Here is a 17919-nt window from a genome sequence, read left to right on the forward strand (position 1 = left end):
GCGTGTTTGAATGCAAAAATTGCCTACAGTGCAGTGCACAAGGTCATGGTCCTACCCAGAGCTCCTGTTGTTGCAAGGGGAGATGGCTTGCAGTTAGCTTAGCTAAGGGGCACAAGAGGAAGGGTTGGCTTTCACAAAGTCCTGGGTTAACCAGATTATGATCAGTCATTGAATTATCTAGAACTCATGATATAAATACAACGTCTCTTGGTCGAACCTAAAAGCTATCTTCTCGCATGAAATGAAAGCAGGTTCTACGTCTTTTGTGTAACCTTGATGCTTATCCAGCAATATCCAAGTTTTCCTTAGATAGAGATCTTCAATTTTTCCACATCCTTGCCTGTGCCAGTCCTTGAAAAGAGGACTCTGTGGACATCTAGGCTCACGGGGTGCTTCTAGATCCCATTTCTTCTACTCATGGCATGCTAGATAATCCATTCTTTTTCTCACAAAAAAATAGTAAGCATTTGCTAGGTACCAAACACGATTCTACACACCAAGAACAAACAGTGTACATTGTAGAAAGGAAACAGAACTAAGTTGACGTTGGGGGTGGCAATTGCCAAACATGAGAATAAGCAGATATGAGAACAGCATGGTGGCCATTTGGGGCAGAGCATTTAAGAACAGCTTCTCTGACTGAGAAAGTGACATTTGAGCAGAACCCTAAATAACACAAGGCAGCCATTCCAACAGAGACAGAAAACAGATGTTCAAGACAAAGCAAGGAAGTAAAAGGTCAAAGCCAAGAACTCGCCTGGTGTGTCACTGGACCATGATGTAGTCCAGCGTGGTGAATGTAAGCCACAGAAGAAACAGGGTCAGACTCTGAGTGTGAGACACCACTGGAGAGATTTGAGGAGAGAAGATTATGGGAAGGTTTAAGTGTTCTCCCTCCCAACTAAAAGATCACCACCAAGGCCAAATCTTTACATCATCCATCCACCCACACCCCATGCATGAAGTTGACTTGTGCTGGCCACAGAAGAACACCTACAAGGTGGCAGCACCATAATGAAGCCCACCAATTAGCAGCATAAAAAGATCACAGAGCTGATTGACAGATAAAACGACATAATGAAGATAGATATGCTGTCACCGCTTCCAAGGGACTGATTTTCTTGTAGTTAAAAAAAAAAAAAAAAAAAAAAAAAAAAAAAAAACAGAGCAATGCAGGGGCCAGAAAAAGTGTGTGGTACTGTGGTCTGTGAAAAGGAAATGTATTGCCTGTGCACTAACATGTCCAGAAGAGGAAATGGCCACATGACCCCAGGCAGGCTGCTTCTGTCACTTACAAGGTGGTTGCCTTGAAGGATGAATGGCAGTTATTCCAAGCGGTTGGTGAACGCTGTACATTACAACTGACTGGTTCCCCCCATGCCACTTGTTGGCCTGCATAACCTGCCGAGTACCACGGTCAGTCCAGTACACAAAGTCTTCGAACAGAGTGAGGGCGTGCGGATGGTGGAGAACCTGGGGAGCAGAACCAGAGTGAGGCTACACCCAGAGATTTCCCTTAAATTCTTTAAGATTTCCAGTTACATACTAGAGACTCCAGGAAGTAGCTAATACGAGTGCCTACTCTAGGAGTGGCACTGGGTATCCATTTTTAAAACAGAAATTGTTCCAGGACTATTTCTGCCACTCAATCTTTAATACCGAAGGTATATGTTATCCCCAAAAACAGGAAGGCTCCTCTTAGGCTTTCCTCAAGTCACAGAAACTAAACTAGCTCTTTGGTACACTATACAGATTTCTGCATTGTCCAAACAAACAGAATCCATTGAATTAAAAAAAATGTTGAACACAATGTTCTGGTTTCATTCACAAATATGAGTCTTAGTTTATGCAATTTTATTAGTCTGTGATTTTAAAAGATACAAAAGCAAAAGACAGATCACTGAAATCACATTATTTATTAATCTTTTATAAGACAGACAGGGTACAATATCACTGCCTGAGACAAACATCTTAATTATCTTGTTAGCAACAGAAGGTTGATCAGATGTCTCTGACTCTGTCTCCTCTCCCCTCCCTCCCTCTCTCTCTCTCTCTCTCTCTCTCTCTCTCTCTCTCCCTCCCTCCCTCTCTCTCTCTCTTTCTCTTTCATCTCATTGTGTATCTGTGCTCTCAGTTCTCTTGATACTGATTTCCACTTTAGTTTAACTTTGAACATTATTATAGCAAACTTACCAAATCGCTAGCAATGACCTGCCTTCGGTTATGTCCGTCGTAATCACAGAATTCAATGTAGTCAAGATAGGCATCCATGAAGTAGATGAGGCGGTTGGGGTAGTCGATGCTTAAGCCACAGGGCCAGTAGATCTTTTCCTGGACAATGACTGTGCGCATGGTGCCATCCATGCTGGCTCGCTCAATGCGAGGGTGATGGCCCCAGTCAGACCAAAACATTACATTGTCACTGTAAAGAGCAGAAACATACAGGAAAGATAACGCCCACTTAATATAATGCAACACATGGGTCCTGGGTTCCTGTGATCATAATGCAACTGCAGGCCATCTGGATGTCTTTATAATGTGCATATGCGTTACATTATGACGTGGACATGCCCTAATGCCAACAATCTACAATTAACTTGTTACCCTACCAGTTTTAAGTAGTGAGTTGAATTCTCCATCTTCAGAGACTCATTATAAATGTCACTGGTGTGTAATAACTCAGGGAAGTCACAATCATACTAAACATAAACTGTTTAATTCATCATCCTATAGGAAACAGTTTAACTTACAGAGTCTACTTAAAATCTAGGAAAGGTTTTCAAAGATCCTGAAATATACAAAAGAATTTCTTTCTTCCTCTTACACCTATCAGGCAAATATCACTGCCTCATACGGGAATAACATGAACTATAAGCAGAAACAGCCATTTTTGCTGTATCAAAATCACAGCTAAGCGTGGTCCATCTACGGGACATTATCACTACAAGTGTTAATTAGAAACCTACCCTACATTCGATACTTGCATATTTAAACTGGCAAATGTATTTCTTACCCCATTCTGGGATCTAACGCGAGTCCCCTCGGTTTTGTGACATTTTTGCTGATCAGTACTGTTCTGTGACTTCCATCAATTTTAGAAACTTCGATTGTTTCAAGAGCATAGTCCGTCCAGTAAAGGTTGCGACCAATCCAATCTACTGCAATCATTTCTGTCACAGAGAGGCCACTGTCATGGACCTACAGAAGAAAGGGTAAGATGTGAATATTATAAGGAATAAATGACAGTAATCATGGGAATTATGTGGAAGTCTAGAATAAGAAATCTGACATGTTGTGCTTACAACATTTATCTCCCAATATAGCTAATGAGTAAGCCAACGGTAATGTTTTTAGGGATAAATATATAAGGCATTCATAGCATTAAATAACGTGAGACAGCTGTATCTGCAGGTTTCGTTTTGATTTTAAAAGCTTCTAAACTTGCTAAAGAGCTTTACCAATGTGTAGCTACTTACAGTGTTCACTAAAGAAATTTATCTACTAAGGATAAATAAAGAAACAAACTTAGGGCCCTGAAGAGATGGCTCAGTGATTAAAAGTACTTGTTGCTCTTGCAGAGGACCCAAGATTGTCTCTTGGCACCCACAGGGCAGCTCATGACTGGGGATTGATCAGACATCATCTTCTGGCCTCTACTAGAAACCACACACACATGACATGCGCTCAGATACATAAAATAAAATAAAAAATAATTAATCAAACAAACTCAGGGAGATGGGTTGAAAAGTTTAAGTCAATTAAAGCTTGGTAAAGCAACTCCTTGACTCTCTTGCTCTGACTTACGAAAGATTCAAAAGGATCTGCATCATGTGGCATAGAATTCAGAATCATGGAAGGCCTTGGAGAGTACACGCACACACACATGTGCACACACACACACACACACACACACCAACCACACACAAGCACACACACACACACACACACACACACAGGATTGAAGTCAGAAACATCCAGACCTCTTGAATATGTTGTGCTGCCCGGGACGAGGGGCAGCAGGACCTCCTCTTTGTGAGCAACAACAGCAGATATAGAAGGGCTACAGATAGAGAAGAGCACTTACCACTCTCTTGTCTGTTCCGTTTTGAAAGACACTCCAGGTTTTACCCTGCAGTAAGTCACTCCAGAAGACACGACCAGTGACTGAATCAAAATCAAGAGCAACCACAAAAGAAACATCCTGGACCAACGAGTAGAGATTGTGCGTGTGGGCAGTGATGTTGTCCACAATGATTTTGTCACGACTTGCTACAACTAACAACGGATTTTCAGATCCTGTGTTGGAAATGGAAAAAGAAAAAGAAAAAGAAACTGTCAATGAATCTGAAAGAAAAAAATACAATTAAAGAGTCTCATCAGCATCCAGTGCGTGGTACCAAACTAGAGAAATGGGAGAGTAAGACCACAAGAATTACTTTGTCTACAGCCATATCATCCTGAACATCCCTGATCTCATCAGACGCTAAGCAGGATCAGGAGAACCTTGTTTGTTCATTGATAATAGCATGTAAAATAGTTATGTTCTGGAAAAGCTCTCTTTCTCAGATTATTGCAGTGGGCATCTATGTTCCAGTCTGGAGTGAGCTGTTCACACACTGATCCTTGAGCTGCTTTTATTGTCTCAACTTGCTTTCTATCTTAGCAGACCGTAGGCTTGGTTTCAAGTTTCAAACCATTAGGTGTAGCAGAAGAGTTCTGTCTACTAATATTCCTTTCCCCCTTGTCGGTTTAGTATTAAGCCACACTACATTTAGGTTGGCCTAAGGCTACTCAGATAGAGACCAGTCTCTGCCTTCACTGAAGCTGCTGTAATCAAATGACTGAGTTCTGACCAATTGTGTATCCGCAGAAGTGATGGATCTCCTTCCTCAAAAGGAAGTTTCTTTCCCTAGCCTACTTTCTAAGGGAAAGAAAAGACTAAAGCAAATTTGTTAGACCTTGAATGAGAACTTCAGATAGTAAGAATCAGTCTGTCCTTAGACTGTTTTCACCCAGCCTTCTTGAAAAGAAAGGTTCCTTGTTTGACATTGGTATTTTTGAAGCAAAGCCTCGTGTAGTCCAGGTTGGCCTCGAACTCACTATGAAGCCCATGCTGACCTGATCCTACCTCCCAAATGCTGGGATAGCAGGCATATGCCACTGCATCCTGCAATAAAGGAACTTTTAAGTCCTCTGCTGTTGAATCACTTTGAAAGCAGCTGAGTCAATATTCTGATATCCGGTATATTCACTTTCATATGGGTCAAAAGGCATTAAATCAGCTCTCTAGTCGGGCTGACGAATAATCGATCTTACCAAAGGCTTACACTCTGATAGAGCCTATTAAATTTTCTGGAGTTAGTTCCCCATTAAGCTCAATTATTACCTGTGACTTTGCAAGTCCGCCCATCACTTTCCAGCGTATATTCTGGATCACAAGCGCACCGGAAGGAACCTCTCATGTTGACGCAGTGCTGGCTGCAGAAGCCTGGAATATCGCACTCATTGATATCTTCACAGGTCTTGGTATCATTGGCAAGTTGGTATCCTAATGGGCATAGGCATGTGGCTCCGAAGGGCCCTTGCATGCACTGATGAGTACAGCCACCATTAAAATGGGAGCAGCTGTCTTGATCTAGAAGAAAGAGTCACGGGGAGGAAAGTCAGACATCCTTGATTTTTCGACTCACTCCAATGTAGTTTCATGCCAACTTTAAAGAGAGTTAATCAAGAGCCCCAATCTCTTCGGTGATCTACATAGTGTCTTCTCTGACTTGCTTGAGGCTATAGTATGCCTTAGAGCCACCCTCCAGTATAGTTCCGTTTATGGCTGTGAGAGAACCTTGAAAAAAATAACGCTGGCATCCAGAAACCTAACTGTCACTGATGGAGCAGAGAAATTTAACATGCTCCCTCTGGAATTCTCCAGCCTAAGTAGAGATGTTTCGCAGAAAAAGCTGTAAGCGACCGAGTGGAGAGGACACAATTTGCTAACACACCTTACTCTTAGGGTCAGTGTGGCAACGGCTGGAGCAGCCCAGAGCCACATCATATACTGGGTCTAAAAATACTTCCCATTCCCAGGAGCACAGTAACTTATGGATAAAGAGTCACACAGGGGACATGCACTAGAAGGGGAAGTCACAGTAATTAGTACAGTGTCGACATACACGTGTCACGTGAAATCATAAAGGTCTAGGATGTTCACAGTCATACCTTGCTGTGGTTCATCTGAGAGAGAGCGTTAATTAAAGAGGGAAGAGAGAAAGGACAGTAATTAGGATTACATGCCAATCAGAGCATTTTAATCACTGCAAACACAACCCCCCCAGGCTTCATTGGTTTGATAACAAGTTCCGGTTAAAATTAGAAAATCTTCAAGTTAGGAAAGTTTATGGACATGTTACTCCTGGAGAGAGCTACATTTAATTTGATGGCGTGATGTCCTGGATAGTGACATAAAGAGAAGAGACACCAGACACAAGTAAAAAAGAAATTAATGAGAAGTGTTATGCAGTCACCATTTATTGGAATTTATTGTTACTCCTACGGGGATGTAAAGTGACAAGAGGATCCCCTTCCCAATATACTACACGGGAGCTGTGACAGTGGTGGGGAACAGCTATCTACTGTTCAGAATAAATTTGTGTCCAGCAAACTGTGATCGGGGAACTTACTGCAAAGTGGGGACTCGTCAGTCCCATTCGGACAGTCAAAGACGCCGTCACACAGGGCACTCAGATTGATACAGGTGCTGTAGCCCGGGCACTGCCACTGCGTGCTAGGACAGTGAAAAGGCTGGGTAGGACAGTCCTTCTCATCACTCATATCCCTACAATCATTGTCCCCATCACAGATCCACGCTTTGTAGATGCAGTTTCCATTGTCACAGAGGAAATGAGTCGGCGAGCAGGTCTTAGGAACACAGCCAGTGTGCTCGTCGGACCCGTGGATACAGTCTGGATGCCCGTCACACTCCCAGGTGTTAGGGATGCATGTACCGTCTCCTTGGCACTGGAACTCATCCGGGTGGCACATGCCGGGAGGCCTGGTGGCTGGAGGGAGCAAAGGCACATGTGTAATGCACTTGTGATTGAATTTATGATCCTTTTTATGATATAGATTCAGGGGTTTGTTCTAGACAAACAGTAGGCTTATAATAACGATTACAATGAAACAATAGTAAAGGCTAAATGATGTCAAATGTTCCCGAACAGTGTGGTACACGGAAATATTTATGGGAGATGAATGGTGGATCCAATGACAAACTGCATTCTTGTATGAAAGCACAAGTCAGGAATTCATCCTGTTTCTTTTTTTTTTCCCCCTCTGTCAATGAATTTACGGACTTCCTTTCTTGTTCCTTGGGATTGTCTAAAACGTCACTGTTCAAGCAAATGAAAACAGGTCCCTAATCTGGGAATATAACAGAACAGTTCATCAGACTTTCATGAGCTCTCCTTAGATCTTGGGAGTTCGTTTGCTTTCTAACCCTTAATAGAAGTTTAAGTCATGTCTAAAGCTATCATAGCCCTTTCATAATCTCTCTACGGACATATCTACAGCCTGAATGAATGAGCAGATCCCATTCAGGCCTATACCATTTCTAGTCCACAATTTGGCTTCCCAATTGTGATTTCAATGAAACTGCATCCGGACTGGGCTGGCAAAATGATTCAAGGCCTAAAAATCACATGATGGGTAAAAAGAACTGACTCCCCCAAGTTGTCTTCTGACTTCCATATATGTGCTGTGACATGTGTGTACATTCACATGTGTGCACGCAAATACACACTAGCAAATCTATGTAATTTAAAAAAAAAAAAACACATTGTTGGATGTCCTTGGAAGGTGAAACCAAGAAAACTGTCTAAGGGATTAACTATTTGACATGTCCATTTATATAACATTAGCTGCCCAACTAGAAATCATTATATGATGATATTACCCAGGTAATAAACTCATGTCAATACCTCATTCTCTTAGGAACACTCTGGGCTTTATGCCTTCCTCCAGTTTGTTTGAATTTAAAAACTATACGGTAAGGTCCAACGCTAAAATAAGGGATCCCTTTGTCTGAAGAACACTATGTATGTGACACTTACGGCAGCCTGCCTCGTCAGAGTTGTCCCTGCAGTCGTAAACCCCATCGCAGCGGTACCTGCTGTTAATGCAAGAACTCCCATCGGCACATTTGAACTGGGCACTCGTACAGTTTAACACTGAAAATGAGGGAGAAAAGTGCATCGCATTAACTCCAAGACAAACGGAGCACGCAGTAAGGAAAAAGCGGGGCCATCCACTTACCACAGCCCGCCTCATCAGACCCATCCGCGCAGTCCTTGTCCCCATCACAGACATACAGCGGGCTGATGCATCGGTGGTCAGGGCACCGAAACTGTGTAGGCTGGCAGGTCCCTGAAGCTTCTAGCGACAGACAAAAGCAAAGCCAAGTTTATTTTCTGTTACGGGACTTGCCTCAGGCCCATGTGTTTAGACTCCTTCAGATCAACAGCCACACCAAAGCAGCGCAGTGGGAGAACCCAAAATGAGGATTTGGAATTAAATCTTTGGACACGGAAGCCATTCGTCAAGGAAGCAGCAAGTGTACAGCCTGGGGCTGTATCCCATGATTACGTGACACTACCAAATCTGAGTGACATGGTCAGCTCACCGCATGCTGAGAAGCACCAACGCTGGAGCTGCGTGCAGGCTGCCTATCCCCTCCATAAAGTCACTGAAAATCGCACACCGCTAGATTGCAAATAGTAAAAGGGCTCTTCTCCCCCGGAAGGAAAATAAATTGCCTAGACCTGCAGCCAGTAGAAGAATTTAGTCCAGAGGACTCTGCTCCATATTAAACTAGTGCTACCAATCACATTGCTAAAGAATAAGAACCAGAGAGAGAGAGAGAGAGAGAGAGAGAGAGAGAGAGAGAGAGAGAGAGAGAGAGAGAGAGAGAGAGACCGTGTCCTTATTCTGTAGTAAATGAAAAGACAAAAGAAAAACAAACCGCCAGATGTCTGAATGCTTACAAGGTACTAGGTAAATTTTTTTCACTGAAAGCTTTTTGAAAAAAAACATGTACACATGTGTGATGTATGTTTGCATGACCATAAATGGATGCTGGAGGGCATGAGTATATGCTCATGAGTAAACACGCATGAGCACGCATGCATCTGACAGCCAAAGACTGATGTCATTCTCCGCTGATTATTCTCAGCCCTCCCCTTCCTTTACTGCAGCCATGCATGGAGACCACAGAGGTGACCTCTACAGCCAGCTCAGGTCCTTTGATCCTTTTCTTCTGTTTTTAGTTTCTATCTGGGTGTCTCTGACAGCTGTGTTGTGCCTCCATAAAGCTCAGTGCCTTTAGGAGCAGCAGTCGACATGTATCAGACTGCCGACATCCAGAGGATGACAAGGATAGAATTGTAAGAGCCTTAGGAAAGAGCTCAGAGGTTATTCAAACCTGCAAGGCTAACCAACCCAGAGAAATCAGCTCGACACTCACGGCAGTTCTTTTCATCCGAGCCATCCGAGCAATCATTGTCTGTGTCACAGACCCAGTCTTTTGGGATGCACACGTGATTGTCGCAGGTGAAGGAGGTGGACGGGCAAGTGGACGACGTGGCATGTGTGGGGCAGTTTTGCTCATCACTGCCATCTAAACAGTCATTCTGTCTGTCACAGTGCCACTGGCCAGGGATGCACTGTCCACCGCGGACGCAGGCGAAAGCCGAAGGTGAGCAAGTATTATCTACAAAGAGCCACGGGTGGTCATGAAAATGTTTGGTTCTAAACACTTTTATGAGGTTCTTCCTGTGGAAACAAAGTTCTTCTCACCTTTCAATACACTATTACACAAAGTAAGAAGTGAGAATGGTTTAGGTTTGGTAAGTACCAAGCAAAATATGTGCACATTGTTATATGTATAGATGTATATGTGTATATATACACATATACACATATATATACACATATATGTGCATGTTGTTATACACACACACATATCCTCTCTTAGCCATCAAAAGAAAACTATGATTCTTATATAATTATCTTAAATTAGACTTTGAAAGATATGAAAATCTTCCCACAGCTCTAGTTGGTATAGTCCTGGGCTCATTTTACCCTCCCTCCTATGACAATCTTAGGAAAATGTAGAACTTTTCAAATAACTCTTCTCTCACTCTAAAATCACAGGTTATTTCTACTACTGGCCTCATTTTAATAGCTGCTTCTAAAGATCTCAATATCTTCAATTTTTTTAAATGAGATATCTGGACCTTCTGCAATGGCAATCATGAAGACCGAAACTTCATAGACTAGAATACCATCAGAAGAGTGTAGAATTAGAGATCCATCCCACTTCAATTCATTTCAGGAGGGTGGGGGGGGGATAAAACACGCACAGGACACGATGTTTTCAAAGGCTACAGTTGCAAGGACCTATTCTGGAATACTATCATTCTCACCATTGCTGCTGATCAAACCCAGGGTCCTGCTCATGCTAAGCAGTGTCACTGTGACTGAGCCCTACCCTCAGCCCTGACTTTTTAAAGAATGAACTGACTATATTGGTCCAAAGAGCTATTGTCAAAAGAATTGCCAATAAGAGTCTAATGCATCTATAACATTCCCTGTGAATTATATGTATTGCTTAACTTGTTATAAGTCTTTGGAGTATGTGTTATGAATCTTATAGTCTAAAAGAATACCTCAGTGGTATTTTCCCATGCTCACAGCCCACACTCTTATTATTGGCCACTCTTCAGTTCTATTCACCTCCCCAAAACTCCAGCCCACATACTTACTAAACACCCCGCACTGATGCTCATCACTGTTGTCATGGCAATCGTCCACTCCATCACAGCGGAAGAAACTGGGCACACACTTGCCATTGTTGCAGGGAAAGGAGAGGGAGCCACACTGCTGTGTGGGTGGCTCTCGGGCTGGGTCTCCCTCACAAGTCATTTGATCCCTCTGAAGTTTCATTCCATAGGGACAGCCACACACCCGCTGGAAGTTCGGGACCGGGAAGCAGAAGTGGCTGCAGTCACCGTTGGCGTGGGTGGTCTGACTGCAGTAGTTAGACCCTGAAAATGCAGAAACGACTCGACCCAAACTTTGACTTGTGCAGGGAAACATTAAAAACAAAAACAAAAGAACATTCCAGAGCCAACGCTACAAAGTTAGGAGTCAGCCCAAAGACAGCATTCAGTTTAAGTACAGTTCGAAGGTATGTATCTCCAAGAAACAAGAGTCCTGCTGACGAGAATACACGGCTGACAGGAATGGAGCACTATCGGGGACTATGTTGAAGACACAGTTAAAGAGAAAGGAACCACCAAGTCATAGGTAACTCACAGGTATGGAGAACACTATCAAAGCCCTCACCAGTCTGGAGGTCAGCATCGTAGGCTTTCACGTGCATTACGCTGCTGATGCCTCTTCGAATAACTGTCATATCACCACCATCTGATTTCCTCACTCGAATAATAGCACCCAGTCTCCAGTCTGTTATGAACACATTATCTAGGGAGGAAAAGAGAGTGATGTGATTAGCATTTCAGTCACAGTTCAAGGAAATTCGATAGGCTTACAAGAGCCCATCTGTCATCTACCTGTAACCATTTGCTCTTTGGAAGTCCATATTTTATTGACATCATGGCTCAGGTTGAGGCAGATACATCATGATATTTAGTAGAAACTAGGCTTAAACCTCCATAGGTAAAAATAAACATGAAAAGGAATCTTAGAAGTTGAGTTCTTATCACCAGTCAAAACACTTAATTTTTTTTTAATTTATTTTATGAGTACACTGTAACTGTCTTCGGACACACCAGAAGAGGGCATCAGATCCCACTACAGATGGTTGTGAGCCACCATGTGGTTGCTGGGAATTGAACTCAGGACCTCTGGAAAAGCAGTCAGTGCTCATAACCTCTGAGCCATCTCTCCAGCCCCACTTAATTGTTTTGTTTTGTTTTGTTTTGTTTTGTTTTGTTTTGTTTTGTTTTGTTTTTTAAAGGAAACAGAGCCCATCATCTCTAAGGCCAGTTCAGAGTGCAGCTTCCTTTAGCCTCCAGGGAGAATTTCTACTATTTTTTAGATCCAATTTTAATAAGAAGCTTTTGCATGGTGGCCCATGTCTTTAATCCCAGCACTAAGGAGGCAGGGGCAAGGTATATCTCTGAATTTGAAGCCAACCTAGATTAAAGAGTGAGTTCTAGGACAGCCAGGGCAACACAAGGGAGGAGAAGGAGAGGAGAGGGGAGGAGGGGAGGAGGGAGGGGGAGGAGGGGAGGAGGGGAGGGGGAAAAGAACAAGAAGCTTTTAATAGGGAAAAGTACAGATCTCATTTTTTTCATTTATTATATGTAAGTACACTGTAGCTGTCTTCACATACACCAGAAGGGGGAATCAGATCTCTTTACAGATGGTTGTGAGCCACCATGTGGTTGCTGGGAATTGAACTCAGGACCTTTAGAAGAGTAGTTGGGTGCTCTTAACCACTGAGCCATCTCTCCAGCCTGATCTCATTTTTTTTTAAAGTTGTATTTGCGTAAAAATAACAATTGTGCAAACTTACATATGATTCTAATAATTTAGATTTCATCAATAAATTCTGTGTAAATAAACACCATAACTAAATAATGCAAATAAGAATGAATGCTAACAATGCCACCCATGTTATGAAATCAAGTTTCCTCCTTTGTGGCCCACACTAAATCCTATCTCCCTTGATTGAAGATTTCAGTTCTGCCATTCAGAACAGTGTCTCATTGTATTGGAATAGATGAAGAGTCAAATCAAAGAGTCCTGCGCAGTATGCAGTCAAGAAAACCTAGCTGGTCTTTCAGTAAAAGATTAATGACTTGCATAGTATTGTGAAATAAAAGAGCACTCTGTACCAAATTCACAGTGAAGCCAGCGAGGCATGGTAGCACTCATAGATTTCTGAGACTGAGGAAGGAAGCTCATGGGTTTGAATGAGCTTGGGTTCTATAGAGAGACCCTGTCTTCCAAGAAAAAGACAGAGGTAAGAGACTCATAACAAAAGTAAGAATTGACTGAAACTAACATTTTGGGATATAGTATTTTCTCACAGGAATGCACTCAATAGTTTCCATCCTGATAAAACCAAAAGATATCCAAACGTCCCACCATATAGCAGGGAAACATTAACATTTAAAAAATGTTCCTATGGCTAGCAAACAGCATGAGCATGACAGACAATATTTGAGAGGGGGAGGAAAAACGGGAGGGATGACTGTTTATAACTGACTCATCTCATCAAAACTCTCAAAGCATTTTTTAAATATTTTTTAAATACCACACACTCCACAGACAGTCAGCAGGATGGACTCTTCAGTATGACTACCCACTCTAGCTGCTTAAAGCACTATGCTAAGTGTTCGACTAGGGGGTTCCAACAGGAACACAACTAGTTTATTAGGGCTTCTGGTAGCTCTCTACAAAGTTGTCACCCCTCACACTAGACAAATTATGGTATACTTCGCTTGCCCATTTATTTGTTTGGATAACAAGGTCTCACTATTCGGTTCATTCAGTTGAGTTGGCTGTGATCTTGCTCTGCAGCCCAAGCTGGCCTCATGAGTCTCCTGCCTTCCAAGTGCTGGGATAACAGGAACACACTACCAGACAGTTTGGGTGAGCACTTGTGTGTAATTCACAAGCTACACACAAGAGCCCTGTTTCAGGAACAAACAAGTTGGTTGTTTTATCCTGCATGGTCTTATCATACAAGTGACACATGACTTAAATATGTGGCCCAGGCCACTCTCATGGTGATCCTCCTGATTCAGTCTCCCACATCCTGGCTCACTGGATGGATGGATGGATGGATGGATGGATGGATGGATGGATGGATGGACAGACAGGTGGATGGATAGATGAATGGATGGACGGACAGGTGGATGGATAGATGATGGATGGATATAGATACCCATTCTGAACAACCCAAGTCACAGAAACATGTCTCCACTGAAGAAGGCAGTTGAGAGAAGTAGGCCAAAGTTTGGCAATGACCATGGTCTCTATCATTTCCCACAATTCCACCTCTCAGATATCTTTACTAGCAATATAAAAATTGTATAGAAATACAAATGAAAAAAATCATGTGTTTCTGTTCCTCATGTGTCATATTTTGGGATGGGGATAGAGTTTTGTGGCAAAATATACCTTTTATTGCTTCAAAGCCTACCTTTAAAAACGGTGAGTCCAAATGGATGAGTCATCTGGTCTACATGGCCCAGCCTTTTTCTATCTAAACCATCAAGGGTGCTGTGTTCAATCTTATCAAAAAAGGCATCTACCCAGTACAATCGTGAAGCACTGAAAAAAGAAGAAGACATGTTATCTATACCAAGACATGAGTGAGGACACTGGCAGTCAACTTTCATATGAAAGTCAAATATGTATGTTAAAATTCTACATTATATGCTTCTCACAGACACAGTAAGCTTGAAATCTTTGGGTGAGGAAATGTGTTTTTCTCCTTGAGAAATAGACAAGAATATTGATGTTAATATTTAAAAGACTGAACACACTCTTCTGCCCTTTTTCACCCATAACTTGCTTTAATAACATGTATTTACAAGCTCATTGATCTTCTTCCTAGATAGATTAATTCCTGAGAACCCCCAAAGCATGTATAAACAAACATACACTAGTCGATTGATTCAGTATTCATTAACTAATTCACATGTTGATTAATTACTATCCTTAAGGTGTCTTAAGATTAAACACAAGCTTGCTACATTTCATCAGATCTCTATCCAACTTCTACATGAATTTCATCCATCTTGGCCCTGTCATTCTACTGTTTCTAGAAGTTTCCTCAGAATACTTATGAGTGCATTGGTTTTCATCCCACCAGCAGCTGGCCAGTTGTGTTTGTATTCTAGATCATTCAGTACCCATTATCCATGACCTAGAATAATAATGACCATGATCCATTATTATTCCAGAGATCAAAAAGTCTCAGAAACATGTGGGATCCATTTCCGTACTCCAACACACCACCATGTGTCCAGTATATTGGAACCAGTGTTCAGTATACCTTCTCCACCTCTACAGTGGTTAAAATTCATATGGTATCTACTCACCTCCAATCGATGGCCAAGCCATTGGGCCACCCCAGACTAGTATTGACTATGGGCATTAGGTGAGAACCATCGCTCCATGCTCTCATAATTTTTGCAGGACGGAACCAATCACTCAGGAACATATACCTAGAAAGTGGGAGCAAGTCAAGGAGGACAATATTGGAACAAACTGATCACTTAAAAAGAGCTACAATTGACTTTACTCTCCATGTATGCTATCTGGTTTGGCATACTTAATTCTAAGTTACCATTTAAATTATAAATATGTAATCATAGTCACAATTATAAGATATTAAAATGGGCATCTGGGAGAAAGAATAACTAGACTACAGGTTATAAAACTTGTCACCCCACATAATAGTGACACCTTTATTTCCCAACACTTGGGAGATGTATGTCACCCTGAGTTCAATAGTGAGTTCCAAGACAGCCAGCACTACTGTGAGTTCAAGGCCAGCCTGGTCTACATAGTGAGTTCCACGACAGGCAGAGCTAAGAGCTACGTAGAGAGATCCTGCCTCAAAAAAATAAATAAATAAATAAAATAAAACAAAACAGAGTTTCCTGGGTTTATGTCCACCTATGTAGCCAAGCTGGCATTCAACTTATGTTTCTCTTGCCTCTGCCATCGACACTGTAACACCAACACCAGATAATAGTGACCTGCTTCAGGTTACATAGTGAAGACTTCGTGAATAAGAAATCACATTTATTTTCTTTACATCGGGGTTAAACATTCAGAACCCACCAGTCCATTCTCTATTTATTCTTCTATAAGGAATTTCTAACTTTACGGAAAATTATCTCAGTGGTTCCAGAGATGTTTCAGTGAGTAAGAGCACTTGCTATGGGATCTGAAGTTCAAGTCCCAGACACCATCTTCTGGCCTCTAGATTATTCTCAGGCATTCTCGCCTACAGACACATACAACAAATAAACACAAACACACACGTTAATCTAACTCTGAACACACTCATTAATCTAACTCTAAACAACATCTTTTTCTCTTCTTTGTTTTGTATTTCTTTTGGAGGGGGTGGTATTAGTTTTTGTTTTGAACCAGGGTCTCTTACTATATAACCCTGGCTGTCCTGGAACTCACTATGTAAACCATGCTGCCAGAACTCACAGAGATCAGCCTACCTCTGCCTCCCAGCTGCTAGGATTAAAGTCACATACCATTTGTATGTCCTCTACTTAGTTTTCTCTTTCATATAATCCCTAGAAATCAAAACCATTCCCAAGTATAACTTTCTAAACTATGATGGCGTCACGTCATTTCACATAAAAAGGAAAGAATGCAACAGCCTTTCAAAACTAAAGATTCAGATTGCTATAAATTCATTAGAAAAATCAACCATTTAACTGTGTAGATGAATAAGGTTTTCAAAGAAAAAGCTAAAAATATAGAGAAAATCCAGCTTTTAACAAGAAAGAAAGAAAGAAAGAAAGAAAGAAAGAAAGAAAGAAAGAAGAAAAGGGAAGAGAAGAGAAGGAGGGAGAGGAGAGGAGAGGAGAGGAGAGGAGAGGAGAGGAGAGGAGAGGAGAGGAGGAAGAGGAAGAGGAAGGGAGGGGAGAGAGGAGAGGAGAGCAGAGGAGAGGAGGAAGAGGAAGGGAGGGGAGGGGAGAGAGGAGAGGAGAGGAGGAAGAGGAAGAGGAAGGGAGGGGAGAGAGGAGAGGAGAGCAGAGGAGAGGAGGAAGAGGAAGGGAGGGGAGGGTAGAGAGGAGAGGAGAGGAGAGGAGAGGAGAGGAGAGGAGAGGAGAGAAGGGAAGAGAAGAGAAGAGAAGGAGGAAGAGGGGGGCTGGGGATTTAGTTCAGTGGTAGAGCGCTTACCTAGGAAGCACAAGGCCCTGGGTTCGGTCCCCAGCTCCGAAAAAAAGAACCAAAAAAAAAAAAAAAAAAGGAGGAAGAGGAGAGGAGAGGAGGAAGAGGAAGAGGAAGGGAGGGGAGGGGGGAGAGGAGAGGGGAGGGGAGAGAGGAGAGGAGGAAGAAGAAGAGGAAGAGGAAGGGAGGGGAGAGAGGAGAGGAGAGGAGAGGAGAGGAGAGGAGAGGAGAGGAGAGGAGAGGAGAGGAGAGGAGAGGAGAGGAGAGGAGGAAGAAGAAGAGGAAGAGGAAGGGAGGGGAGAGAGGAGAGGAGAGGAGAGGAGAGGAGAGGAGAAGAGAAGAGAAGAGAAGAGAAGAGAAGAGAAGAGAAGAGAAGAGAAGAGAAGAGAAGAGAAGAGAAGAGAAGAGAAGAGAAGAGAAGAGACAAGGAAACAAATAACAAGCTTTGTGTCTGAGCAGGTCCAGACTTTTACCTACAGATTTGGCTCAACAGTGTGAGCCCTTCCCAAGTCACTATACCTCACCTAGCCTCAGATTCAGCATCTCAGTAGTAGATCATGCAAGCCTCCTTCATAAGCCAGTTTGTGACTAAATGAGAAAAGGGGGGGGGGGGGTTCCCAACCCCCAGGTGAGGGAACCCGGCTTAGTGAGTCACAAGTTTTTCTTATCATCTGAGTTTTTCTTATCATCCATTAAAATATAAGTGAGTACCTCGGGCTTGTTCTGAATAAGCTACTGAACATATTCAAGTAAAAAAAGAACACTGTGGACTGTTCTGTTTCCTCCTACCTGACCCAGTTCTAATGGTACATGAAAGTGGGATTTGAAAAGTTCTTAAACTGAAAACGACTCGATGGTTAGTGCCCAATCTCCCCACCCCCACCCCTGCTAAAACCTCATATCAATACACTAAACGAGGCAAGAATTGGATCCTTTCTTCATAGCTCTGCTACATTTTTTTTT

At 42.4% G+C, this 17919-nt stretch overlaps 1 protein-coding gene across 1 annotated transcript in view; it reads right to left on the bottom strand.

Annotated features, from left to right (window-relative positions):
- The window catches only part of Lrp2 (LDL receptor related protein 2), a 157788-nt gene that overhangs the window by 71446 nt on the left and 68423 nt on the right, over nucleotides 1–17919 (bottom strand). Inside the window, 13 exon segments of the mRNA NM_030827.2 lie at nucleotides 1296–1473; nucleotides 2194–2422; nucleotides 3014–3198; nucleotides 4085–4296; nucleotides 5387–5635; nucleotides 6678–7055; nucleotides 8106–8222; nucleotides 8308–8427; nucleotides 9515–9760; nucleotides 10815–11096; nucleotides 11398–11535; nucleotides 14228–14358; nucleotides 15132–15257. Coding sequence (NP_110454.2) covers nucleotides 1296–1473; nucleotides 2194–2422; nucleotides 3014–3198; nucleotides 4085–4296; nucleotides 5387–5635; nucleotides 6678–7055; nucleotides 8106–8222; nucleotides 8308–8427; nucleotides 9515–9760; nucleotides 10815–11096; nucleotides 11398–11535; nucleotides 14228–14358; nucleotides 15132–15257 — 2591 coding nt within the window.

This window comes from Rattus norvegicus, chromosome 3 (assembly GCF_021556685.1).
Source record: "Rattus norvegicus strain SHRSP/BbbUtx chromosome 3, alternate assembly SHRSP_T2T, whole genome shotgun sequence".
NCBI lineage: Eukaryota > Metazoa > Chordata > Mammalia > Rodentia > Muridae > Rattus > Rattus norvegicus.